Here is a 22200-nt window from a genome sequence, read left to right as displayed (position 1 = left end):
TCCAGCCTTGGAAAAAAGAAATGAGGAGGAACCCAGTAGAGGGATGCTTTTGGAAACCCTTGTCAAAAAATTCCACTGGACTCTCGTATGAACATTTGAAAATTGCCCTGTTCTGACGTTTTTCTAGTTCCCTATCTAGAACTTGTAATGCTAATTACTCTTGCCTTTATTTCTCCTTTACATCTCCTAGGCACCAGTCAAGGACTTTCTTTTCTCCCTATAGTTAAGAGTTGTCCCCAGTCAACAACTGGGGGAAAAATGTCCAACTACTTGGAGCCTATGAAGGACATTCTCATTCAAATCACACTATTCAGAAGTCCAGAGTCTAAAGTGTCTTCAGAGACCCAAGGCAATCTCTTTAACTGTAAGCCCTTGTAAAAATCAGAAGACATTCTCAAAGGGAGACATGGTAGCATAATGAGAAAACATTGGACCAAAACAAGACTGTAGCAACCTACGCCATTCCAAAGGTCAAAAATGTCGAAAATATTTGGGAGCTTTTATCTAATCCTTAAAAGATTTTAGGGTTACCTCTTCAAAAGGCATAATGTTAGAATAGCCAAAAATCTCATAAAAAATTAAAGAAAAAGAAAGAGTACATGAAGTTATCAGAAAAAAAGTGATAGGGAGATATGGGAGGGGAGGGAGTGAGCATGGATTTGATCAAAACACCTTATATGCATGTGTGAAATTCTCAATAATATTTTTATTTAAAAAAAAAAGATGTGTGGCTCATGAAGGCCTGTGGTTAACCACTGACAGCATCATAATTTAATGGCATTATTGGGAGGTTTGGAAAATTTTTGGATGCCAGGCTTGGCTAGAGAAGGTGGGCTCATTGGGGATGTGGCTTGGTGGCCAGTATCTCATCCTGGCCCATTTCTTTGTCTCTCTTTCCTGCCTGAGGGAGAAATTTTGGCCTGCCCTTCTGCATGATGTTCTCTGCATCCCAGAGACAGTGGATCTGGGACTAAAACCTCTCAAACCAGGAACCCCAAAACATTCCTCAGATATTTGTCAGAGTGATGAAAAGCTGACAGAGGAGACTAGGCTCCTTGGAGCTACATGTGGCCACGTGGCAACACATTGGTCCACAGGATGCAAGAGAAAGGTCTTGATTACCTTCACTGGAGGCTGTTTTCCTTCCAAGCCATCTTCGCTTTCCTGCGACATGGCAGTGAATAGATGCAGAGAGGCAAATCATGGCCTGAGGAGTCAGAGTGATCCTTGAACCTAGTTGATGAAAGACCTCATGGGACAAGCTCGTGACCTGCCCAGGTCAGTCTGCCAAGCCTGGATTATCACCTGTTACTTTCATGTAACATAAGTCATTGCATTTGGGGCCAGCTTAACTTCCATTTCAATAACATAATAGCTCCTCTGGGACTGGGTAAGTGCTGTCCGGCAGGACTATGGAGATCTAGTCTGCTTCTTCTTCATACCCCACTCCCCTCATTTCTCCTCGGGGGTCTCATGATGGTGCCAGGAGCTTTTGACTGTTTCCATCCATGATGCATGTCAGCCAGTAGGGTAGGGTCCTCTCTCCCAGAATTAGGCCAGTGTCAGTCAATGAACTCCAATCAGAAAGCTGATACCATGTGCCTGTGTCTAAACCAAATACCATTAGTGTGAATAAAGCAAGGCAGAGCTGGGGAGATGGCTCAGTTGGTAAAGTGCTTGCACAAAGACCTGAACTCAGAAAAAGCAGGTGTGGTGGTACCTGCTTGTTATACCAGCACTAGGGAGGTGGCTGCACGCAGTTCTCTGGGGCTCACTGGCCAGATAGCCTAGCTTAGCTAGCAAGTTCTCTGGCAAACACACACACACACACACACACACACACACACACACACACACATGACAACAAGACAGCACACCTATCCGGGGAGCAGAGGGAAGCTATACACAATGTGAACAAGACCCCCACAATTGGAAGATGGGAATGAACACAAATATATACCATAAACAGGAAGTCATAGGTGTTGAAAATTGAATTAAAAACAGGAATTGAAATAATTGTGTGTGTGTGTGTGTGTGTGTGTTAGCCTTATCTCCAGGGAAGGCAATTTTCATATGATACTGTGTCTCACAGGGTGCAGTTACGCATGCTGAGTACAGTGTGAGTCTGTAGGCATTGTTAGATTGTGTATCTCTGAATCTCTTTGTCTTTCTGTCATCATTGCGCATTGTTTGACTTAAGAGAAGTGTGGGGCAGGAGAGGTGGCTCAGGGGCTAAGAGCGCTGGCTGCTCTTGCAAAGGACCTTGGCTTGAGTCCCAGCATCCACATGGTAGCTAACAACCACCCGCAACTCCAGTTCCAGGGGATCTGATGCCCTCTTCTGGTCTCTGCTGGCTTTGCATAACATGGGTGCAATTACATACATGCAAGCAAAACACTCATACACACAAAATAAAAAAATAAATTTAAAAAATTTAAAAAAAGAAATTAAGGAACTGTCTTGTAAATGCCATATCATAGTTTTATATATATATATGCATATATATGTATGTATATATGTATGTATAATCAGTTTGATTTTTACCAAATAAAACCATATGCTGCATTCAATTTTCATTTAAAAATCATTTGTTTCTTCCATCTAGTTTGACCTTTTCTAGCTTGATTTGAATTTCCTTTACTTCTTCATCCATTCTGCTTGCTTATTATTTCTGTTATTAGGGGCCACTCCCTTCAAGCTCATTTTACTCTCTGTTGCTGTGACAATATAGATTTGGACTACCAATGATGTGTTGGACAGCTGTTGTTCATGAAAATCTGTCTTCAGGGAGTATTGATTATTATGCTAGCCCTTCCAAAGCAGCCCCTGGAATGACTTTACCGTTTTGTCCTCTTTGGGTGAGACAGTGAAGCTTGAAGCACCATTTCCCACAGAACAGAAACATGAAGACAGAGCGGCTAGTTTACAGTCTAGCAAAGAGTTCTCCCTATAGGAATATTTGCCTTTGATGGTCCCAATTTAGCCTCAGTTCGCCTGTGACACATTCGTGGGTGATTCTTCTTCTTTGACTGACTAACACCCAACAAGTTGTGGTGACTAAAATGGTGTTAGCCACAGAGAAAGGAAGGCCCACACGATCTTGGAGTTGAAAGGATTTTCATGTCATCGGGTTGAAGAATCCATGAAACCGATGATTCGTTTTCTCAGTGACTCACTGAAGGTCACCCAACTCATCAGCTTTGATGGAAGGCCACCACTGATGACCTAGAATGGACTAATTGCTGGTATCCTCTTTGCCTCTGTGGATACCATTAAAGGATGGCAAGGATTTAGTTTGGAGATGAAGAAATAACCTCATGCTTAGGACATCTGCTCTTCCCACAAGGCATGGGATGATGTTTCGAAACAGGGCCGGGTGCCATCCCAGGCCCCGTGGTGGCCCACAGTGTGATGTTGGACAAGTGTCTTGTTGTGTCCCCGTCATCACTGCCCCCCCCCCCCAGGGCGGCTGGTTCTTTTCAGCTTCAAATTCTGTAAAACGTTCATGCAAAACCCTGTGCACTCCTCTTAGTGATGTCTTAGTGCTCAGAGGGGGTGGTCAGCAGTGATTTGGGCAAATTTGCTGTGCACAGTCAGGAGGGGCAGGTGAGCTCAAATCCCTCACATCCTCCTCCATCTTAGCACTATCAGGGTGAGCTGTGTTGTCAGGCTAAGGAGGGTTACACAGCGACTTGGTAGTTATACAAAGGGGCGTCCCCTACCTGAATGGATGCTGAAGACTTTAAGTGATTTAAGGCATATAAAGAACTCAGAGCAGTGCTTGGCTCTTGCTTGGCCACCTTGATGATGTCTTAAGATTTACCGAGCACCTACTCAAAGCTGGGCTTTGGGGACAGAATATTGATGAGGACAATTACTCCTGGGAAAATTAAAGTCCTAAAAGGAAGGACTGGCTCAAACAAGAAAGGGCGTGGGAGTAGGGGGACTGACAGCACCAGCCTGGACCCTGGATTCTGGGGAACCTCCGTGGAAGAATTGAGCATAAAGATACGTATATGGGGCTCTGTCCTCCTAGATAAAAGTCGCGGGTAAGCAAGCCATACAATGCCACCTTCCTGGGCACACACACCCCTAATTAGCTCTTCTGGGAAAAGGATTGAGCCTGAAGGGACAGGTTGGGGAGGCAATGGCTGGTAACGAATAAGATGTCCTCTCCCTCACACAAGACATCCGACAGGCGGGACCGGGCTGCGTCTTCTTGGAAGGTGTCATCAAGGCCCCGGGGTGATGGGGACGCGCTGTGGGGGACAGGAGGACGAGATCCGGGAGCTGGGGGCAGGTGGGCGGAGGCCGGGGGAAGGGATCCGCGCGGCTCCTCCTCCCGCCCCTCCTTGCTCCTTCCTCTTCCCTCCTCCTCCTCCTCCTCCGCCTCCTCCTCCTCCTTGGGGGCCTGGCTGGCGCCCGGGCAGCGCCGCTCCTCCTCTTGGCAGGCTGGTGCCCAAGTCAGCTGACGCCGCGCTCCCCCAAAGTGGCTGCTGGGCGGCCAGTTTCAGGGTTGGGGAGACCGGGAAAGTGATGCGCGCCTTCTGACGCTCGGACTCGCCAACTTTCACTCCCCGTCTGCGTCCTGACCCTTCCCGGCATCCCTTCCCCAGGCCACTCCGGGTGCCGCGCGCTGGAGGCAGCGGGGTCACCGGCTGTCTGGGATGGCTTCCAGTTTTAATGACATAGTGAAGCAAGGCTACGTGAGGATCCGGAGCAGACGCCTGGGGGTACGTATGGAGCCCATCCTTGCCTGGTCCTTCCGGCTCGCGCCGTCCGCGGTGGGTATCCCTCGCCTGCATCCCGGGCGCAGCACCCCGTCCCCCGGCTGCGCGCCGGGGACGTGCGCGGTGGCTCTCGCAGCCAGTCTCCGGGGCTGCTTGGGGCTGCCGCGCTCAGGCCAGCGTCTAGGTATGTAATGGAGCTATCTTTATCTCTCGGATGACTTGGCTCTCTGATGGTGGCCACCGGAGCCCCATTGACTGGGAATAAATATTTCCCGGTAGCCATGGGAGTTGTAGCTGGAAAGCCAGGCGCGGTGCTGAGTCTGCCGGATGTGCCCCGCTTCCCTTTCTGCCAACTTAACTTTTGTAGGGGATGGATGGAGGCCAGGAAAGAGGGCAGATGCCTTAAGGGGAGTCAAGGTCAGCGACTCTGACCCCCAGAACTTCCCCTCTGTGTTTCAGGTGTTGACAGAACTGCCTGTGGACAGGGCCATCCTGGCAGACGCCTGGATCTGAGTTTTCCCTCCTATAACCTGGGTGGTGGATTTCCGTTTTTGGAATTCACAATGAGGTTCCACTGGAAGATTATTCAGCCTGGAACATGGTGCTGGCTTAGAGCAAGTGCCTCAGAAATATGAGCTAAAAAATGAAAGAATGAATCAGAGAGGTAACCTGGGGACCCGTGTTGACACAGGATGGCTCCCTTCCCAAGTCTCCCTCCCATCGCTCTTGATTGGGGGACTTCAGGAAGAACCAGCGTACCTCTCTTTGGATCTTGAATGATGGTTGATGGTACAGTCTTTAGGGAGGGGAGGACCCTGGGGGGGGAAATATATATATATATATACACACACATATATACATATATATGTATGTATATGTACCTATGTTTCAAACTACCTCATTTCTTTCTATCATGAATCAAATACCCTTGCTGTTTTAGTTTGTTTGCATTTGGGTGATGCTGTGGAGGTTAAGTCAGGGCTGTGAGAACAAAGTTTACTTAGTCGTGAGATAGAATGGCCCCACCAGTGAGTGAGAGGGATCCCGAGCACCCCTCTCTACAAAAGCATGCCACCCTGCACCTTTCTTTTATTTAGTCTCTGGAATTTTTTTAAAAGTTCCAGATAATTTTACTGAAAAGAAAAGAAATGACCCATAGTAAACCACCTAGAGAGGACTGTGTGCTGGGGAGAAGCAGCCTTGATTGTTATAAAATTCCTTTGTCTTTTTTCTTCCTTCTTCTCTTCCTGGTTATGATGCTTTCACAGTTATGTCCTGTTATGGATATATAATTAGGAAATGTAATAGACCCACCCAAGCCCTGCCAGCTTTGCCAAAGTTTCATTCATTCTCTCTTCTGTTGTGCAAATATTCTCATGAGTAAAAACAGCCACGGCCAGGCCCTCAACCAAGTGCCTTCCATGTAAAGGGGAAGAAATCATAAGAGCTTCATACTATTTATTACCTTGTGGGCAGCCAACTGTCACAGTTTTAAAGGAAGCTTTTAAAAAATCTTGATTCTAATTTTGCATTTACTCCATCATGTCAATGGAAAGAATTGGCAATAGACGTTCATTCTGTGCTAGCAAGCATTCCAACAGGAAGAGACGTGCATTATTAATGCACAAAATATGAATTGTTCATGAGGATCAGAGTTTATGCCAAATCGTGACACAGGGTGATTTATAGAAGGAACTGGTTGGCATCACTTTTGTGTTTGTGATAATTGAGTTTTTTATATTATTATAATTGATACAGTGTAGTTCTCTGTGCATGCCGATAGTTTTAGATATTTATTAGAAATTAAGGGAGAGGAACTCTTTAGTTTGTATTGTTTTATATTTTACAATATGTTGGATAGTGAGAGTACAGTTTCTGGAGATGTATTCATTTTATTTGTGTTAATACTCAAATCAGCACAAGAATATTCATTGAATTATAGTTATCACTCACGCAGAGTAAAAGTCAGGATCTGAACAGGTAAACCTGGTCTTACTTGTTACCATTGGCTTTATCTATAGTTTGCACTGCTAAGGTCTTCCTGTGCTATAATTATATGAAGGCTGATTACAAGGTCATCAGAACTCAGTGCTAACCAGAGTTTTGCTAAAAACCTGCTTGAAATGGTAAAATGTGCTTTGGGGAAGTGGCAGGAGAGCCCTGAGTTCAAACTCAGGAATGTTGGTGGTATTAATCCAGTCTGCATATAGCTCAGCAGAGCATGGCACGTGTGTATTCTGGGCGCTGTATAAGGCTCAGAGAGAGGTAGGACAGTGTATGTGGCCCAGAGCAGGCAGGCCTGGAGTACCCTTGACACATGCACTGAGCTCTACAGAGTGAACGGATGACCTTGCAGTTTGTAACCCTCCTGAAGAGCTAACACGACAGTGGTTTTATTAATGGAACCCAGACAAGCGTCTATGGATGACAGCCATATTTGATAGGGTTTATAATTAAACAAGAAATCTGCATTTCATGGTAAGCAGCTGTTGTGTCAAAGAACGTTCTTGCAGGTTTGGAAAAGAAGATGGGAACAAGCTCTGCCTATATTACTTACCAGCCCTGCGACCTTTGACCTTTCTTCGTCATGATTTTCTAGCCTATACAGTGAATACTGCTTAAAGACTTTCCTGGGAGCAGTGAATGTGAGAACGTCTGTGAACCTGCAGAGAAAATGCACAGTATTGATTCTGATTGCAATATTTATTGTCTTTACTATAATCAAAGATGAGGTAAGATGTGGAAGCCTGTAAGGGTTACCTAATCTCCCCACCTTCCTCTTAAAGTGTCCAAAGTCATATTTTATTGTTATTATTAAGCTTCTTTTGACTGACACATAAAGCATGAAATCTGAACATGTTTCTGGGCTAGTGTGTGTTGCTTTGACATATGCATGGGCAGTATAACATTTAAATCAAGGTGAGCATCTCCTACACATTTAGTGAAAATGTTCAAAAAACCACTATTCATGCAGCTTTAGATTTTTCTTTGGATTAGATGGAGTCTTTTATATACTGTATATACGTGTGTGTGTGTGTGTGTGTGTGTGTGTGTGTGTGTGTTTTATGTAGTTAAATGATTTCTTGATGAGACGAGACAGCCTTCTGAGAACATGTCCCTTCAGATGGGTCACAGATGGGTCACCTTTAGTAAAGCTCCTAAACTTTGTGCTAAGCAATCAAATAGATGTAAACAGACTTCTTTATTTGAACATCAGAAAACAAACTGAAATTCACCTCATTTACTTCAGAGGTTTTAATGCTTTCACATCTGTATTACCCAGTGTGATCTACATAGGCTCCAGCAACACTCAAGCTGTGCCCCGGGTACAATATTTTCTCAAGAATGTTGATGTTACTATTTGGGCAGCTGATGGGGAGGAGGAGGGAATGGTTATCTATAATTATCTAATTCTCAAAAGGCGCTAAAGATTTCTTCGCAGATGAGTGCTGGAATAGGTGAGGTGCACATCATTAACCTCTGAATGTGTTATTTAGATGGATTGCATTTAGATTTTCACTCGGTTTGTTTCTTGCAATGGAGAGATTGTCCAATCAGTAATTGCCCTGGCAGGTCCACAGTGCAGTTAAAATTTAGTCCTATCTTCTTTATCTACACACAGTTCCTCAATGGCTGGCCTTTAAGTAACTTTTCTCCGCTCTTGTCTAACAAAAACTTATCAGCATGGACCACTTGAACTCCACTTTGGCCGATTCTCCTGTCTGGCCCACGTCTCTAATTGAATGTCTGAGAGATCTCCAACTTAATGCATCCAGAGCCTGGATTGTTTGACCCAAAGTCCCTTTTCCTAGAGTCATCTTCATCTTTGTCATTAGATAGCATTTTGGTTGCCAAGGTAGAATCAATCATAGGCCAGCAACCAAGCAGACATCGATAGCCCTCTCTCCTTCCCCAGTCTTGTGCCATTACAACCAATCCATCAAGAGACCTTGTGAGTTCAGTCTTCGAAATATCGTTGGAATCTGACTCTCCCATCTGTTCATCTGCTTGGACCGCTCTGGTTGGAGCCCCCCATCCTCTCCTCTCTGACACTTCAATAGCTGCCTGGTGTGTCTTCCTGCCTGTACCCTCTTCCCATCTCATTCACAGCCGTGGAGGCCTTCATTGACCAGGCTAACCGCATCATCTCTCCGTGTCTCTGTCACTGTCTCTGTCGCCGTCTCTCTCCTTAGAATGCTGCCTCCCACGTGTCTGCCTGGATCCTTCCTCTCTCTTCCTCAGCTTCCATCTTCTTGATGAGGCCTTTCCAACACCCTATTTGTTTCTTCCTTCTGGCTTCTGTTTCCCTGGGCTTTTTTTCTTCCTGGTGTGACCACCCTGTGCACTTTGGTCTGTATACTTTTTTTGTTTATTATTTGTATTCCCCCGGGGGACATGGCATCTCCATAGCATGTCTCTCCCCTTTCACTGTAGCTGTGCCCCAGTGTCTTGAACAGTGGTTGGCACAGAGTAGGCACTTGATAATTTGTGGGGTAAGTGGAGGGAAGAAGGCTCAGCTCTAGCCTCTGATATAAGAATGCACTAAAAATCCCAATCCTAGGGCTGAAGAGATGGCCCAGCGGTGAAGAGCACTGACTGCTCTTACTGAGGACCCAGGTTCAATTCCCAGCATGTACATGGATGACTAACAACCATCTATAACTCCAGTTCCAGGGGAATTCAGTACTCTCTTCTGACCTACGTGGGCACTTCCATACATGCAGACAGTATACTCATACACATAAAAATTAAGAAAATAATAAAATGTTTTTAAAAATCCCAACCCAATGATGGGGATTTTGTGGAGTTTTAAAATACTTTTTGGCTTGATCCTTCTGTGAGAACAGAGAAGCTCTTGATACCCAAGTAATACATGCCCATCGTAAGGGGCAGTGCAATGCTTGACACAGTGAAAACCTAATTAATATTTATCACCGTTCTGCTTTCCCTCTTACAATTAGAGCTGTTGGAGGCAAGGGTGCTGGGTGGTTATTATTTCCCTTGTTTCTATTCGCTAACTCTCATCTTCAAAGAAATTGCTGTTTAGTTAGGAAAACACACTTAACGTCCAGGGAATAATTTATGTATAAACATAAATATTGCTGGCCATGATGCTTGGGACAGAAGGAATGTTCTTTATAAGATTTTCCTTTATAAGATTTTCCACATTCTTTTCCACATTCTTTTCATAATACCAGGAATGCCTCTAAAGGAGATGCAAATGTCCCTGGAACTTTAATTTGTGTGAGCTCTCTGGCCTGGGAAGTTTTTTTTTTTTTTCCTCTTCATTTAGAGACCTTTCTTTTGAGTAGTTAAGAACGGATTTGGAAAGAACAGCTACCTGCCATTTTTAGGGAGAATATTTCCCCACCCCTTCATCCTGTTTCAACTTCACCTAGTGACATATTAGAAGAGCCTTTCATATTTCATTTAAGGTTTTTAGATTTTGGTATATCTTCTATGATAACCTGATGCATTTCCCACTTCCTGTTGCCATGACAAAGTCCCTGACAGGAGGAACTTAAGGGAGGATTTGTTTGGGCTCAGGGTTCAGAGGATACAGTCCACTTTGGGGGAGGGTGTGGCAGCTGGAGTGTGGCTATCTATGGGCAGAGCTCACAGAGGCTGGTTCTCACATGGTGCTGAGTGGGAAGCAAAGTGCTCAGACCAGAAATGGGGCTGAGCTCTGATTCTCAAAGCATACCCTGAGTGATCTAACACCAGCCAAACTTCGCAGTCCCAAAGATTCCACGACCTCCCAAAACAGCCACAAGCTGGGGACCAGAGAGCCTGGGCAAGGGGCACATTGCACCTTTGAACTGAAATCCCCGACAAAATCCTTAACAGTGTAAAAAGTCATATAAATAGACTAGGGTCGTCTTACAACGTCCTTACATAAGTTTAGGTGCTCACACACACAAATGTAACATGCAGAAAGATCAGCGAGGTGCTGTTTGTCTTCCTTAGGAGAGAGACAGGTTTGGGACTAAGTTTGCCAGTCATGCAGTAGATAGCCAGATAGGGCGCATGTGCGCATGCACGTGTGGGTCAAAATCCAGTGTTTCGACTCCATTAACTCAGCTTCGCTGATGAGATTTCCACGTCAAGAACTTCCCAGCTGATGTCTCAGTCCTTTGGATGTTATGATTAATTCTGCATATATTCAGCTTTTAATTATCACCACCCAAATTGATTTAGCAATGAATGGCCAATTTAATGGCTTTGTGTGTAGACATAAACCAAATTACTGATGCGATGATATCTTAACATCTGCCAATGTATTTTTAAAATCATATTCATTAGATGACTATTTATTTTTAGACAGCCTTGTCATTTTTGAGAATAATGGGTTATCTTTGGTGCTTTAAGAATTTGTTTTCCATTTGTTAATAGTTAAGGTTAATATATTCACAGCAGTCAAAGGGCAACTGCTGGGTTGGACAGACCCGCCATTGCTGAGTAGAGCTATCCAGCTGTATCTCCTTCCCGTGTTTGTGGAATGAAGGGTGTACCGACTTCCCTCTCCCTCTAGGATTTCTGCTCCATTTGGGTGGAGACCAAACCTTTGGGGAGTCTAAGCTAGGACAAGATTATGTTGCCTTTCTCCCCCGCCCCCATTCCTGTGAAATTCAAAATAAAGTTGTGAGATCTGAAATGCCACAGATCTATGTGAATGTAGGTACTAAAATAGTGCCTTTCTAGAATGCAGATGGCTGGCGTTTGAGTAAGGATTTGGAAGCTGATTTTCGGAGCATTTACGGGCCCTCCTATTTTATTGGAGTTCTAAGTTTCAGAGGTGTGTGTTTTGCTCTGGAGTGGAGTTCTGAGCCAGCCTCAGGGGACAGAATGTGGCAGACTTTTCTGAGATGGCATGTCACACCTATGAACCTTTCTGCCCCAGGCTAATCCCAGACACCGTCCAGAAGGTTAAGCATCATTAGCTCATTTTATTAAAAAAAATTTTTTTTAAAGTTTATTTAATAACCACATAATTAGTAGAAGCATTTCATTACAAGTATTGACATAGTCAATAACAGTTTCCAGCGCAAAGATGCATTTCTTTCAAAATTGGCAGTAAATTTCTAGGTTCAGAGTGTTGAATCAATATAGCTACACACTATTGTACTCAGTATAAACTCTATGACATAAAATTGAATGAGGTTTTAACTTTAAAAAAAATCTCCCTATTAAAATAAACTGCTTCATACAGCTAAGCTCATTTTTAATGCAACTAACACTTAGATGTTTGCACATGCCTCTCTAATCTCCATATATCTGATTATTACTAGTCACAGTCGGTTACTTTCTGAGATCCTTGGCACCTCAGCATGGATATAAAGTCATCAGGTAGATTTCAATGGCAATGTTGAACTTTTTATCTCCAGAAGCTACATGAAAAAGTCAGGCACAATGCTGCATGCCTGTAATCCCAGCGTTGTGAGATGGAAGGGGGAACTTCATTACATAGCACAGCTCCAGGCCAATGACAGCGCTTCATATCATTGTTTTGTTGCTGCCCTCATTGCCCCCAGAGTTTAAACACTGGACAACACTAACTTGTTTTCCAGTTCTATGATTCTGTCACTTCCAGAATGCTATGTAAATGGAACTTATGTCACTTCCGAGAATGGGTGCTTTACTCACAGTAATTCTCAGGACAGTCATCTAGCTTGTTGTAGGATACTGAGGAATGCTGGGTACACTTCACTGTGTGAATGGACAAGCGTTTCTTCTGTCTTCCAGCTGTTGGAGTATGTCTGGGCTATTCCCAGTTTGGGCTATTGTAAATAAGGCTGATGGAACATTTGTGTGCAGGTTTGTGTGTGAATGTAAGTTTCATAACTCTCAAATTGTGGTAATGACAGGTTTAGTTGTTTGAAACTGTATATTAGGCAGGGTTCTATAGAGGAGAAGAATCAGTAAATGTATATGTATATATATATACACACATATATATATATAATGTAGTAAAAGAGTAATTCATTAGATTGGCTTACTTGATAGGGTCTAGATATTCTAACAACGGCCATCTGTATGCTGAAGAGTTAGAGAGGTTTCCTCTCAATCCATAGGACTAGATGGCTCAGCAGTCACAAACCTATGTTGGTGGCCTGGAGCTCCCTGGACAGCTACTGTCATTCAGTCCAGGTTGGAAGGCCAGAGAAGCTGGAGTCTGCTGGCAGCAGACGACAGCAGCTGTAGCCCTAGACCCAGGTGTTCAGGAAGAAGAACTCAGGTGGCCAGGCAAAGCTGCTTTTCCCTTGGAGCACCAGTTGGAAGGTGTTGCTTGTTTTCAGTCCGTTAATCCTCCTCTGTGGAAACACCCTGACAGGCACGCCAGAGATACCTCCCAGGTGATTCTAACTGCTTTCCAGCTGACCAGACCGACCATCACGAACCGTTTTGTCATTTCACACACAGACCATCAGCGTGTGAGTGACTGTTCTCCACATCCTCTCCAAGAGTTGATTGATATTCTTCCTTTGACTCTGGCCATTCTTGTAGGTGTGTAGCTTGATCTCCTGTGGCTTTAACTGCATTTCTCTAAGGGGGAGTAGAGTTAACCATCTTGCTGTGCTGGTTGCCATCCGTGTGCATGTAAAATGCCTGAGTTACCTTTTTACTGTTATTTTGAGAGTTCTTTATGTATTCTAGATATGTGGTTTTCAAATAGCTCCTAAAAACCAGTAGCTTACTTTTGAATATTCATAACATGATCTTCCTTTTCCTATTACATTTTATTTTTACTTATTTTTGTGAATATGTGTGTATGAATGTGTGTAGATACATGCATGTCGGGGTCAGAGGACAATTTACAGGAGTCGGTAGGTGCTTTCCTTCCCATGTGAATCCCTGGATCAAACCCTTGGTGGCGGATCCCTTTAGTCACTGATCCATCTCACAGGCCCATGACATGGTCTTTCATAGAGCAAAAGTTTTACATTTTGATGAAATCTAAGTTATCCCCTCTTTGTGAGTGAATCTTACTTCTGGTGTTCTTTCTTTGCCTGGCCAAGATCCCTAAGTTCCCTCCCCCCTCTAAAAATTTAAAAGCCATTTAAAAGCCATCACTAATTTGGGTTAATTTTTATGCAATGTATGCATATTAGGTCAAGGTTCATTTTTTGCATATGGATGTCCAGTTGTTTCAGAGCCTTTTGAAAAGGCTGAATTTCTCTGATCTTTAGCCTCTTCAGAAACAAAAAATAAGTATAATGCCATACTTCTCACCAAAGAACAGTCTGTCTAGTGTCCACTTGTGCCTGGCTCATAGTAGGAACTGATCAAAATGTTCATAATATTGACTTTTAGTTTTTATTGACGAGGTCATGATGCATGGCCTTACCGATAAGCCTTACCTATAACAACCACAGAGTGGTTTACAGTAATTCAAAGTAATTCACTCATGTTCCAGTAGAAAAGTCCTAAGTTTGGTAATCAAAAACCAGTAGTATCCCATGTTGTTCTTCCTGCTCCTGTTTCAGTTAAATAAATATAGATTATACATGTATGTACATGTATAGAATATATATTAGGTTTAAACATATATGTGTGTATATACATATATAATCTATATTAGGGTTAGTTAAGCATTAGTTAAAAAGGTGGCCTTTGATGACAAGATTGGTCACGATGTTTTTGCCTATTACCTCTCGCACAAATGTGAGAATTATATGTCTAGAGAGACAGTTTTAGGGCAAGACAAAACATTGAATCATCAGGTGAGAAAAAGTATAATTTATTACTCAGTGTATCTCAGAGTTGATGGCTAGTTGGCCTTTCTATGGGAAATGAACCATCCTGGGGAGAAAGTCTTTAACAATATTTCATTTTCTTCCTTAGTTTTAAGCGATGCTGTGTTTTATATTGACCTTCAAGTGCTGCTGCTTTTCTAAGACCTTAGTTTTCTTTTAAAATAAGCTTATTTAATTTAAATGTGAAGTTACATAGCAGATAATTATTTACAGTATAGACATTACCAAGAATTGCCAAAACTTGAAGTAGGTGGGTTGGTAGATAAATACAAATCCATACCTTGATCTGTGTATGACTGAAGTTTGGGAAACTCAGGGCTGTTGTTCTTCTGGTCAGAGGACTTAGCAGGTAAAGATGCTTGCTGTACCTGGTGTGGTGGCACATGCCTTTAATATCAGCACACAGGAGGCAGAGATGGGGGGAATCTCTGGGAGATTGTAGCCAGCCCGGTCTATATAGTGAGTTTCAGGCTAGCTGGGGCTACAGGGACACAACATCTCAATGAAAAATTACTTGCTGCACAAGCCTGATTTAATCCCCAGAATCCACATAAAGGTGGAAGGGGAAAATGACTTTACAAAATAGTCCTCTGACCTCCACAAGTGCATGCATGTGCGTGCACACACACATACACACACACACACAGACACACACACTAATAATAATAATACTTATTATTATAATTAATAATAATGAAGTTAAACAAAAAACTGTATTTTCCAAAATTCCTTTACATATAACTGCTATGGGTTTATTTTGTACTAATACATTAAAAACTTGTCACTCAGAAAAAAATCCTAAGGGCACACTCTTTACATACTTCCCCCTAATGTCAGCCTGCACCTCAAAGCCTGTGCAAATGTTATCTCGAACATGTCCTCACATTCCTTACCTGCCCTTCATTCAGATATGCGCTGCACACTTTATTGGCTAACAGGGAGAAGCCAGTACGTCTTATGAGTTGACTAACTCAAATTAAGCCCTAGTATTTACTTCAAAACTTTCATTTAATACAGAGTTCCCTGATTAGTAGAGCAATTAATCTCTTCAAATTCATTTCATTTTAACATTACACATTAATTCAATAAAATAATAAAATAAGTTATTTTCCAAACCTCCATGAAATCCTACCATGACTGGGGATGAAGCTCAGTTGTAGGGTGCTTGCCTTGGGTACTGTATCCCCAGTACTGTATAAACTGAGCACAATTAACACATGCCTGTGATCCTAGTACTTTGGAGGGAAGACAAGAGGAATAACAATTTCAGGGTTATCCTTGGCTACATTGAGGCTAACCTGGGCTACATGAGATCACTATCTCAAATGTGGGGGGGAGGGAGGGGGAGAGAGAGAGAGAGAGAGAGAGAGAGAGAGGCTCCCCAGAAAAATTGACTCTCCATATGAACAATTTCTGGGCTTCCATCTACCAATATGCAGATATTTTGACTAATTTTCCAAAGAGCCATATCAAATATGATGACTTTTTACCTCAGAGGGGACTTAGTTCGAATCAATCTTCTTTTCCTGGCTGACTCTTGGTATGAAGATTTCTGACTCGGAACAAGCTCTTCCAATGATCCGCACATCCAGTGTCAGCCTTCAGAACGTTGCTCTAACTGAAGACCATGCGTAGTAAGATTTTAAAAGTTAGCTTCATTATATTTGTGCTAGATATTTTACACACACACACACACACCCAGAGCATATATAATGCATGTTGTTGGTTTCTTCTACCACTGGGACCTAGATCTATGGGACCAGGATTTTGACGGACTTATTTACAATTATGTCCCTATTTCTTGGCACATAGCGAATACTTAATTGTGGTTTTACTTCTTCATAAAATGGGATGTAATATTCAGACATAGCACAAATAGAAAATTATACTGACAGGCCACATGATTTTGTTGTAGAGTCTATACTGAGAGACGACGTTCCAGAGTCTTCTGCAGTTGTATATTATCTGTACTTTCAACATCATAGAATAAAGTGGTTGGTGTCGAAGCTGTGACTTGCACTTTTTATTACTGTTTTTATTTTATGTATATGAGTGTATTGCCTGCACATTTGTATGTGCACCTGTGTCGTGCCACGCCCTTGGAGGTCAGTAGAGGATGTAGCTATTCAATGCAAAAAGTTGTTATTAAGAAAGCACTTAAAACGGATAAATCATAATTTATTTTTCATGAATGCACAGTATTCATTTGCTTGGCTGTGCTTCAGCTTAAACACTTTCCTGGAAGATGGCCACAGGGAAGCCATTCTCCTGGATGCTATGATAGATCATGTTAGAAATTTTAATTAGTATATATTGAGTAAAAAGATATATACTTTCATTGTATTAAATAAATGTCTATTGACTAATTCATAGCCAATCTTATAAAACGATTCATGTGAGTCTACGTGGGCAGCACGGATCTGAGTGGGGCATGTGGGAGGAGACACCAGCCCTTCCATTGGTGACTACGCATGATTTTGAATCCTGCTATGCTGTTCCTAGAGCCTTGCTTAATCTGGTCTCGAGCCCCTGTCTACTCTTGACCTGCCAGCCACGACAACATTTTTCTATTCTTTCTTTTATGTGTATGAGTGTTTTGCATGCATTCATGTACATGCACCATGTAGTGCCCACGGAGGTCAGAAGAGGGAGTTGGAGCCCCTGGAACTGGAATTACGGACGGTTGTTAGCTGCCATGTGGGTGCTGGGAATGGAACCCGGGTCCTCTGCAAGAGCAGCCAGTGCTCTTAACCCCTGAGCCATCGCTCCAGCCCCTCCTTTTTGCATCTTATGTGTCCTTTAATCTGCAGTGTTCTGTGCAGCTGTAACTTTATTATCTGTTCAGAAGACACCTCCCCAGAGGTCCGTGTGACCAGATAATCTAAACTAGCCCCTTCTGGCACTCTGGCTCTCAATGTCTTCTAATTTTCTATATGGTCACTTTTCACAACTGTGATGATCTTTTAAATTCACTCATTTTTGTTGTTGTTTGTGTCTTCTCCTGTAACCCAGTTCCATGAGAAGAAGGTCTTTTTGTGCTTTATTCATGACCAAATTCTCAGTGAACAGAAGGGTGTCTGGGAACATAGAAGGTACTCAGTAAATGTTTAAGTGAATGAAAACCTGAAATAGCATTACGCATGTTAAATGATGAGGCAGTTAAGAAACCCTGTGTAAGGCTGGGGAGATGACTCAGTGAGTAAAAGTGCTTTGCTGAGCAAGCCTGAGGGCTTGAGTTCAAATCCCTAGAACCTGTGTAAAAAGCCAGATATGGTCGTGAATGCCTGTAATCCCAGCATTGTAGAAAGGATTGGATGGCTGGGACTTGCTGGCAGAAATCCTAGTTCCAGGTTCAGTGAGAGACTGTCTAGAGGGAACACGGTAGAGCAAGATAGAGCTGGGCACCTGCTGTCTTCCTCTGGTCTCCACATGCACCTACCTACACTTGCACGTGGGCATATGCATCACACACACACACACACACACACACACACACACACACGCACACACACCCCACAGTAAAACAAAAACAAGAAACCCCATCATAGAATGCATATACATATTCACAAATACCCAAGAAATCTCAGGTGTTTTGAACATTTTGTTTGTTGCCCTTTGGCAGGGTGGGGAGTGCAGTCCCCAGGGCAGGCCACACATATTCTAGAGGAAACCCAGGGGAGGTAAGGGTGGCCTGGGAACCTGACTTTCAGCTCTGTCCTGCTTCTGCCATCTGCTGTGATTGGAGCATGCTACTTGCTACTAAACTAGCCTCAGCTTCCACCATCAAGCACCTCTACCTTCTGAGCCATTTTGTCAGCCCCCTATGCCACAACTTCTCTCATTAGTCTCTTAATGATAGACATCTTTAGATACTTTATGCTCTTGCTTGTTGAAACCATGAAGCAATATCATCTTTGGCCATACCCTCAAGTGAACATTGTACTGCATTCCTAAGGTCAGTCTTAAACTGGAAGATGCTCTTACAAAGCTGAGCACATTTACAAATTACATAAACAGAATAAAAGTTCCTCCAGGGAGGCTGTGCTAGTACTCTGTGTCCATGAGTATTTGTTGCAGTAAGCTGTAGCTGCATAGGACCCCTCACCCCCTTCTCTCTTTCTGGGGTATAAACACACCCTAGCTATACACACACGTTTAACCATTCTATAGCTCGATCTCAGTCTCTTACTTTCCAAGTCTATTCTGCCAAATTGTTTACTTACATTAAACCAAATCCTCGCCCATCTTTCCTTAAAGTTCTCCAATACTTTCATTTTGTACCTGTGAAGGTAATGAAGACACTATGTGATCCAGACCCTCAGGCCTTGCTTACCAAGGATCATGGACTACTCCCCAACATAGTCAGGGAAGCATGCTCCTCCTTAAATTCTTCCAGAAGCCAGACTCTCTTCCCTTCACCCCATCTTTCGTTTCCCATTGACTAGAAAGTTCCACTTCCCTACTTTTTGTTTCTCTGACTCCTTCTCACCCTGACATTCTCAGCTATGTATGGTTGGTCTGTCATGATGCGTTTGACACCACCCCTTGTCTAAATGGTAGGGGTGACCATTCACCACATGCAGACATTTAAATAACTGAAAGTCAGTTAAAAATAAAGAAAAGTAGGAGCTGGGGAAGCATCTCAGTGGTTAAGAGCACTGGCTGTTCTTGTAGAGGACCCAGGTTCCATTGCCAGCACCCACATGGCAGCTGACAGCCACCTGTAACTCCAGTTCCAGGGGATACGACTGTCTTCTGGTCCCTGTGGGCACCTGCATGCTTGCCGCACACAGGAACTAACACAGGCACACTCACATACACATAACTTTTAAAAATATAGATAGACCTAATTCTTTGGTATGTTAGTCATATTTGAAGTGATAGTCACATAAACTCCTTAGTGGCAACCATATTGACAGCATGTCTATAACATATTCCATCACTGCAGAGAGCTGGGTTGGACATTGCTGCCCTGTATTATTTCTTTGTAATAGTAATGGACAGTTTAAATATTTTGATGATTTGAACTTCACTAAGCTGTGAGTTCCACAAGGATGATTTGATGATTTGAACCTCACTAAACTGTGACTTCCACAAGGACATGGCAGGTTTTGGTCTTGGTTTTGGTTTTTGTTTTTCGCATATATTAACTCCCTGTATTGAAGAAACAATGAGTGAACGATAAATTAACTGAATGAACTACAGACTGTTCTCAGGTCTCAGCTTTATAATTGTCTGTCCCTCAGTATCGGGGCTTTGCAGAAGGGACTGGACGCTTCAGACTTTTACCTTGGTTCTCTAACACCCCAGTTGGAAAAGGCTAATTCTTTCCCCTACGTTCCCTGGAAATATTTAATCTTCTCTTCAGGCTGACACTTTAGAGTACGTTGCCTGACCGTACAAGTTTTGGGCATGATTGACCCTGACCTACATGGTATACCCCCAGAACACATCCACTACATTCAATCTGCTCCAGTTTGGGGCAGTTCTGTGGACATCCAAATTCGCAGGTGAAATACAGGATCCTTGGAGTCCGTGGGAGAGAGTGCATGACTTGTGCCCCTGACTCCCCACCCCAACCCCTGAAGTTTGATCAGAAACAACTTGATGCTTAGTTGAGATGTTGTGGATTTAATCCAAGGTTCTGAAGAGGCATCTGGAACATTTGCAAGTTTCTAAACAGATGTGTTGGTCCATGGTTTCTGCCCGTGTTTGATCCGGTGTTCTTACAACTGAAGTCATTCTGTCACCGTGGACTCCCTTTGACAATCCAGTCCTTCTGAGCTCTGTCAGAAGAATTCAGATGAAACACGCAGAGTGCAGTGTAGAGGATGGGTAAAGTGGATGTTGTGCCAACTTGCATTTTAAGCATGCTTTTTACTGTTTTTAAAGTCTCCAGATAGCCATCTCTGAGGGCATTTTCCTGTCCAGATGATTGGCAGGCTCATTTGGATTGACTCTTACAGGATAGAGATGATGATATGTCCAGTCACTTATCAGAAAGCCTCTGTTTGAATAGTGATCCTCCACTGGTTAGTTGACTCTTATTGACCTTCCAGGCAGTGTAGACTGTCGGTACTCACATCCTGTTCTTCAGACTGCAATCAAAGTCCACTAGAGTTGATTCTTATGTCTATAGGTTACTGATTATAAAGGAGCGGTCCCTCCCCAAGGGCCTCCAAGCCTGCTCATAACTAACTAGCTACCCATCCATTTTCATAAATTGGAGCTTCACAGGCTTATTTTATTTACTGTGTTGTTAAAACACTCCAGTGTCTTCACTAGATTTATCTATTAAAACAAGATTTTTTTTTCATGTGTGTGTGTGTGTGTGTGTGTGTGTGTGTGTGTAGGTCAGAGGACAACCTGTGGGAATTGGTTCTCTATTTCTACTCTGTGGGTCCTGGGAATTGAACTCAGGTCCTCTTTGTGAGAAAGAAACTAAAAATAAACCGTAGGTAAGGTTTACACCGGTATTGCTGGAACATTTTTTTTTTTTTCTTGAAGGTCCTGTTTATACCTCCCTACCTAGTAGCTCAGTTGCTAAGACAATTTGAATTTTTTTCTTCTTCTCATAATTGTGGGTGAGTTTCTGGGGAACTTATATACAATAGATTGAGAAATGGAGTTACAGAGTTACACTGACCGGCAGATGTTCTGAGATTGATTAAAGATTTAGAGGGAAGTACATTTCCAAGGTTTCTGGGCCTCCTTTCAATGTGACTGGCCATTTTACACTTGATTGAAGAAGTTCCTTTATCATACAGAAATGAATTCCTAAAGTTAAATTCATTTTAGAAAGAGTCACATACAGGATCAAGTGTGTGAGAGGGAGAATGGATTTTTTTTGTTGCCCTTTAATTTTTAAGCTTAATTTCCAGAGATTTTAGATGGAATTGAATATGATAAAATGAAAAAAAAAATCATTTTATTGGCTAATTACTCTAGCAGTAACTCAAAGAATGGGTCAGCTTCCTGTGAGTTAAGGCCATGCATTTCAGGGAATTTATAATCTTGATTTTAGATAAGTGTTAGGCATGTGAATTCAGAAATAGTGATTTCTCATTTTATCCTCCAAAGGTTCAAGTTGAGGAAGACACTGCAGATTATCTGATGGCAACAGAGAGAAGGGGAGGCCTAGATTGAAGGTTTCTTATTATTCTTTCATGTACACATGCGATGAAGATGACGTTTCAGGGTGATATGTTAAAAGAATAATAGGAGTTCAAGTTCTGAAGTTAGAGAAAAGGGAAAACACTGGCAGACTTTGGCATTCATGGGTCAAAAGAATATGGTGTTCACTGCTTTAATTCTTATATCTGATAGTTGGAGAAATCAAGGCCCAGACTTCTGGACTTCCTGAAGCTTTGCAATGGCTCCCACAATCCATATTTTTAATTATTAACTTAGCTATCTACTTATTTGTGTATGTGTGTGTGTTATACATGTGTATCCATATGTGTGAAGAATAAACTCATGTGGGCACATTTGGAGGCCAGAAATTAATACTGGATATCTTCCACTATTCTCCATGACATATATTTTTTAATTTTAATTTTTTTATTTTTGAGAATTTCATACCTGAGTATTGGCTTTGCATGATTTCCATCCCTCCCAGTCCCCCACCAACTCCCATGTCCCCTCTACTTTCTCTCAATTTCTTGTCTGCTTTTTTTGATTATTATTGTTACATATATATGCATGTTTATCACCAT

At 42.7% G+C, this 22200-nt stretch overlaps 1 protein-coding gene across 2 annotated transcripts in view; it reads left to right on the top strand.

Annotated features, from left to right (window-relative positions):
- The first annotated feature begins 4382 nt into the window (after nucleotides 1-4382).
- The window catches only part of Dok5 (docking protein 5), a 173766-nt gene continuing 155948 nt past the window's right edge, over nucleotides 4383-22200 (top strand). The window contains exon 1 of one of the 2 annotated variants that reach the window (XM_008835132.2): nucleotides 4383-4733. In XM_008835132.2, coding sequence (XP_008833354.1) covers nucleotides 4668-4733 — 66 coding nt within the window. In that variant the 5' untranslated portion in view covers nucleotides 4383-4667. Of the gene's footprint in view, nucleotides 4734-4792; nucleotides 4915-22200 lie in introns of those variants that run through there. The other variant, XM_029564540.1, reaches the window with a different exon arrangement.

The sequence above is a fragment of the Nannospalax galili genome, unplaced genomic scaffold, assembly GCF_000622305.1.
Source record: "Nannospalax galili isolate Female #2095 unplaced genomic scaffold, S.galili_v1.0 scaffold596, whole genome shotgun sequence".
NCBI lineage: Eukaryota > Metazoa > Chordata > Mammalia > Rodentia > Spalacidae > Nannospalax > Nannospalax galili.
Note: the sequence above shows the minus strand (reverse complement) of the source record. Positions and strands in the feature narration are given on the sequence as shown.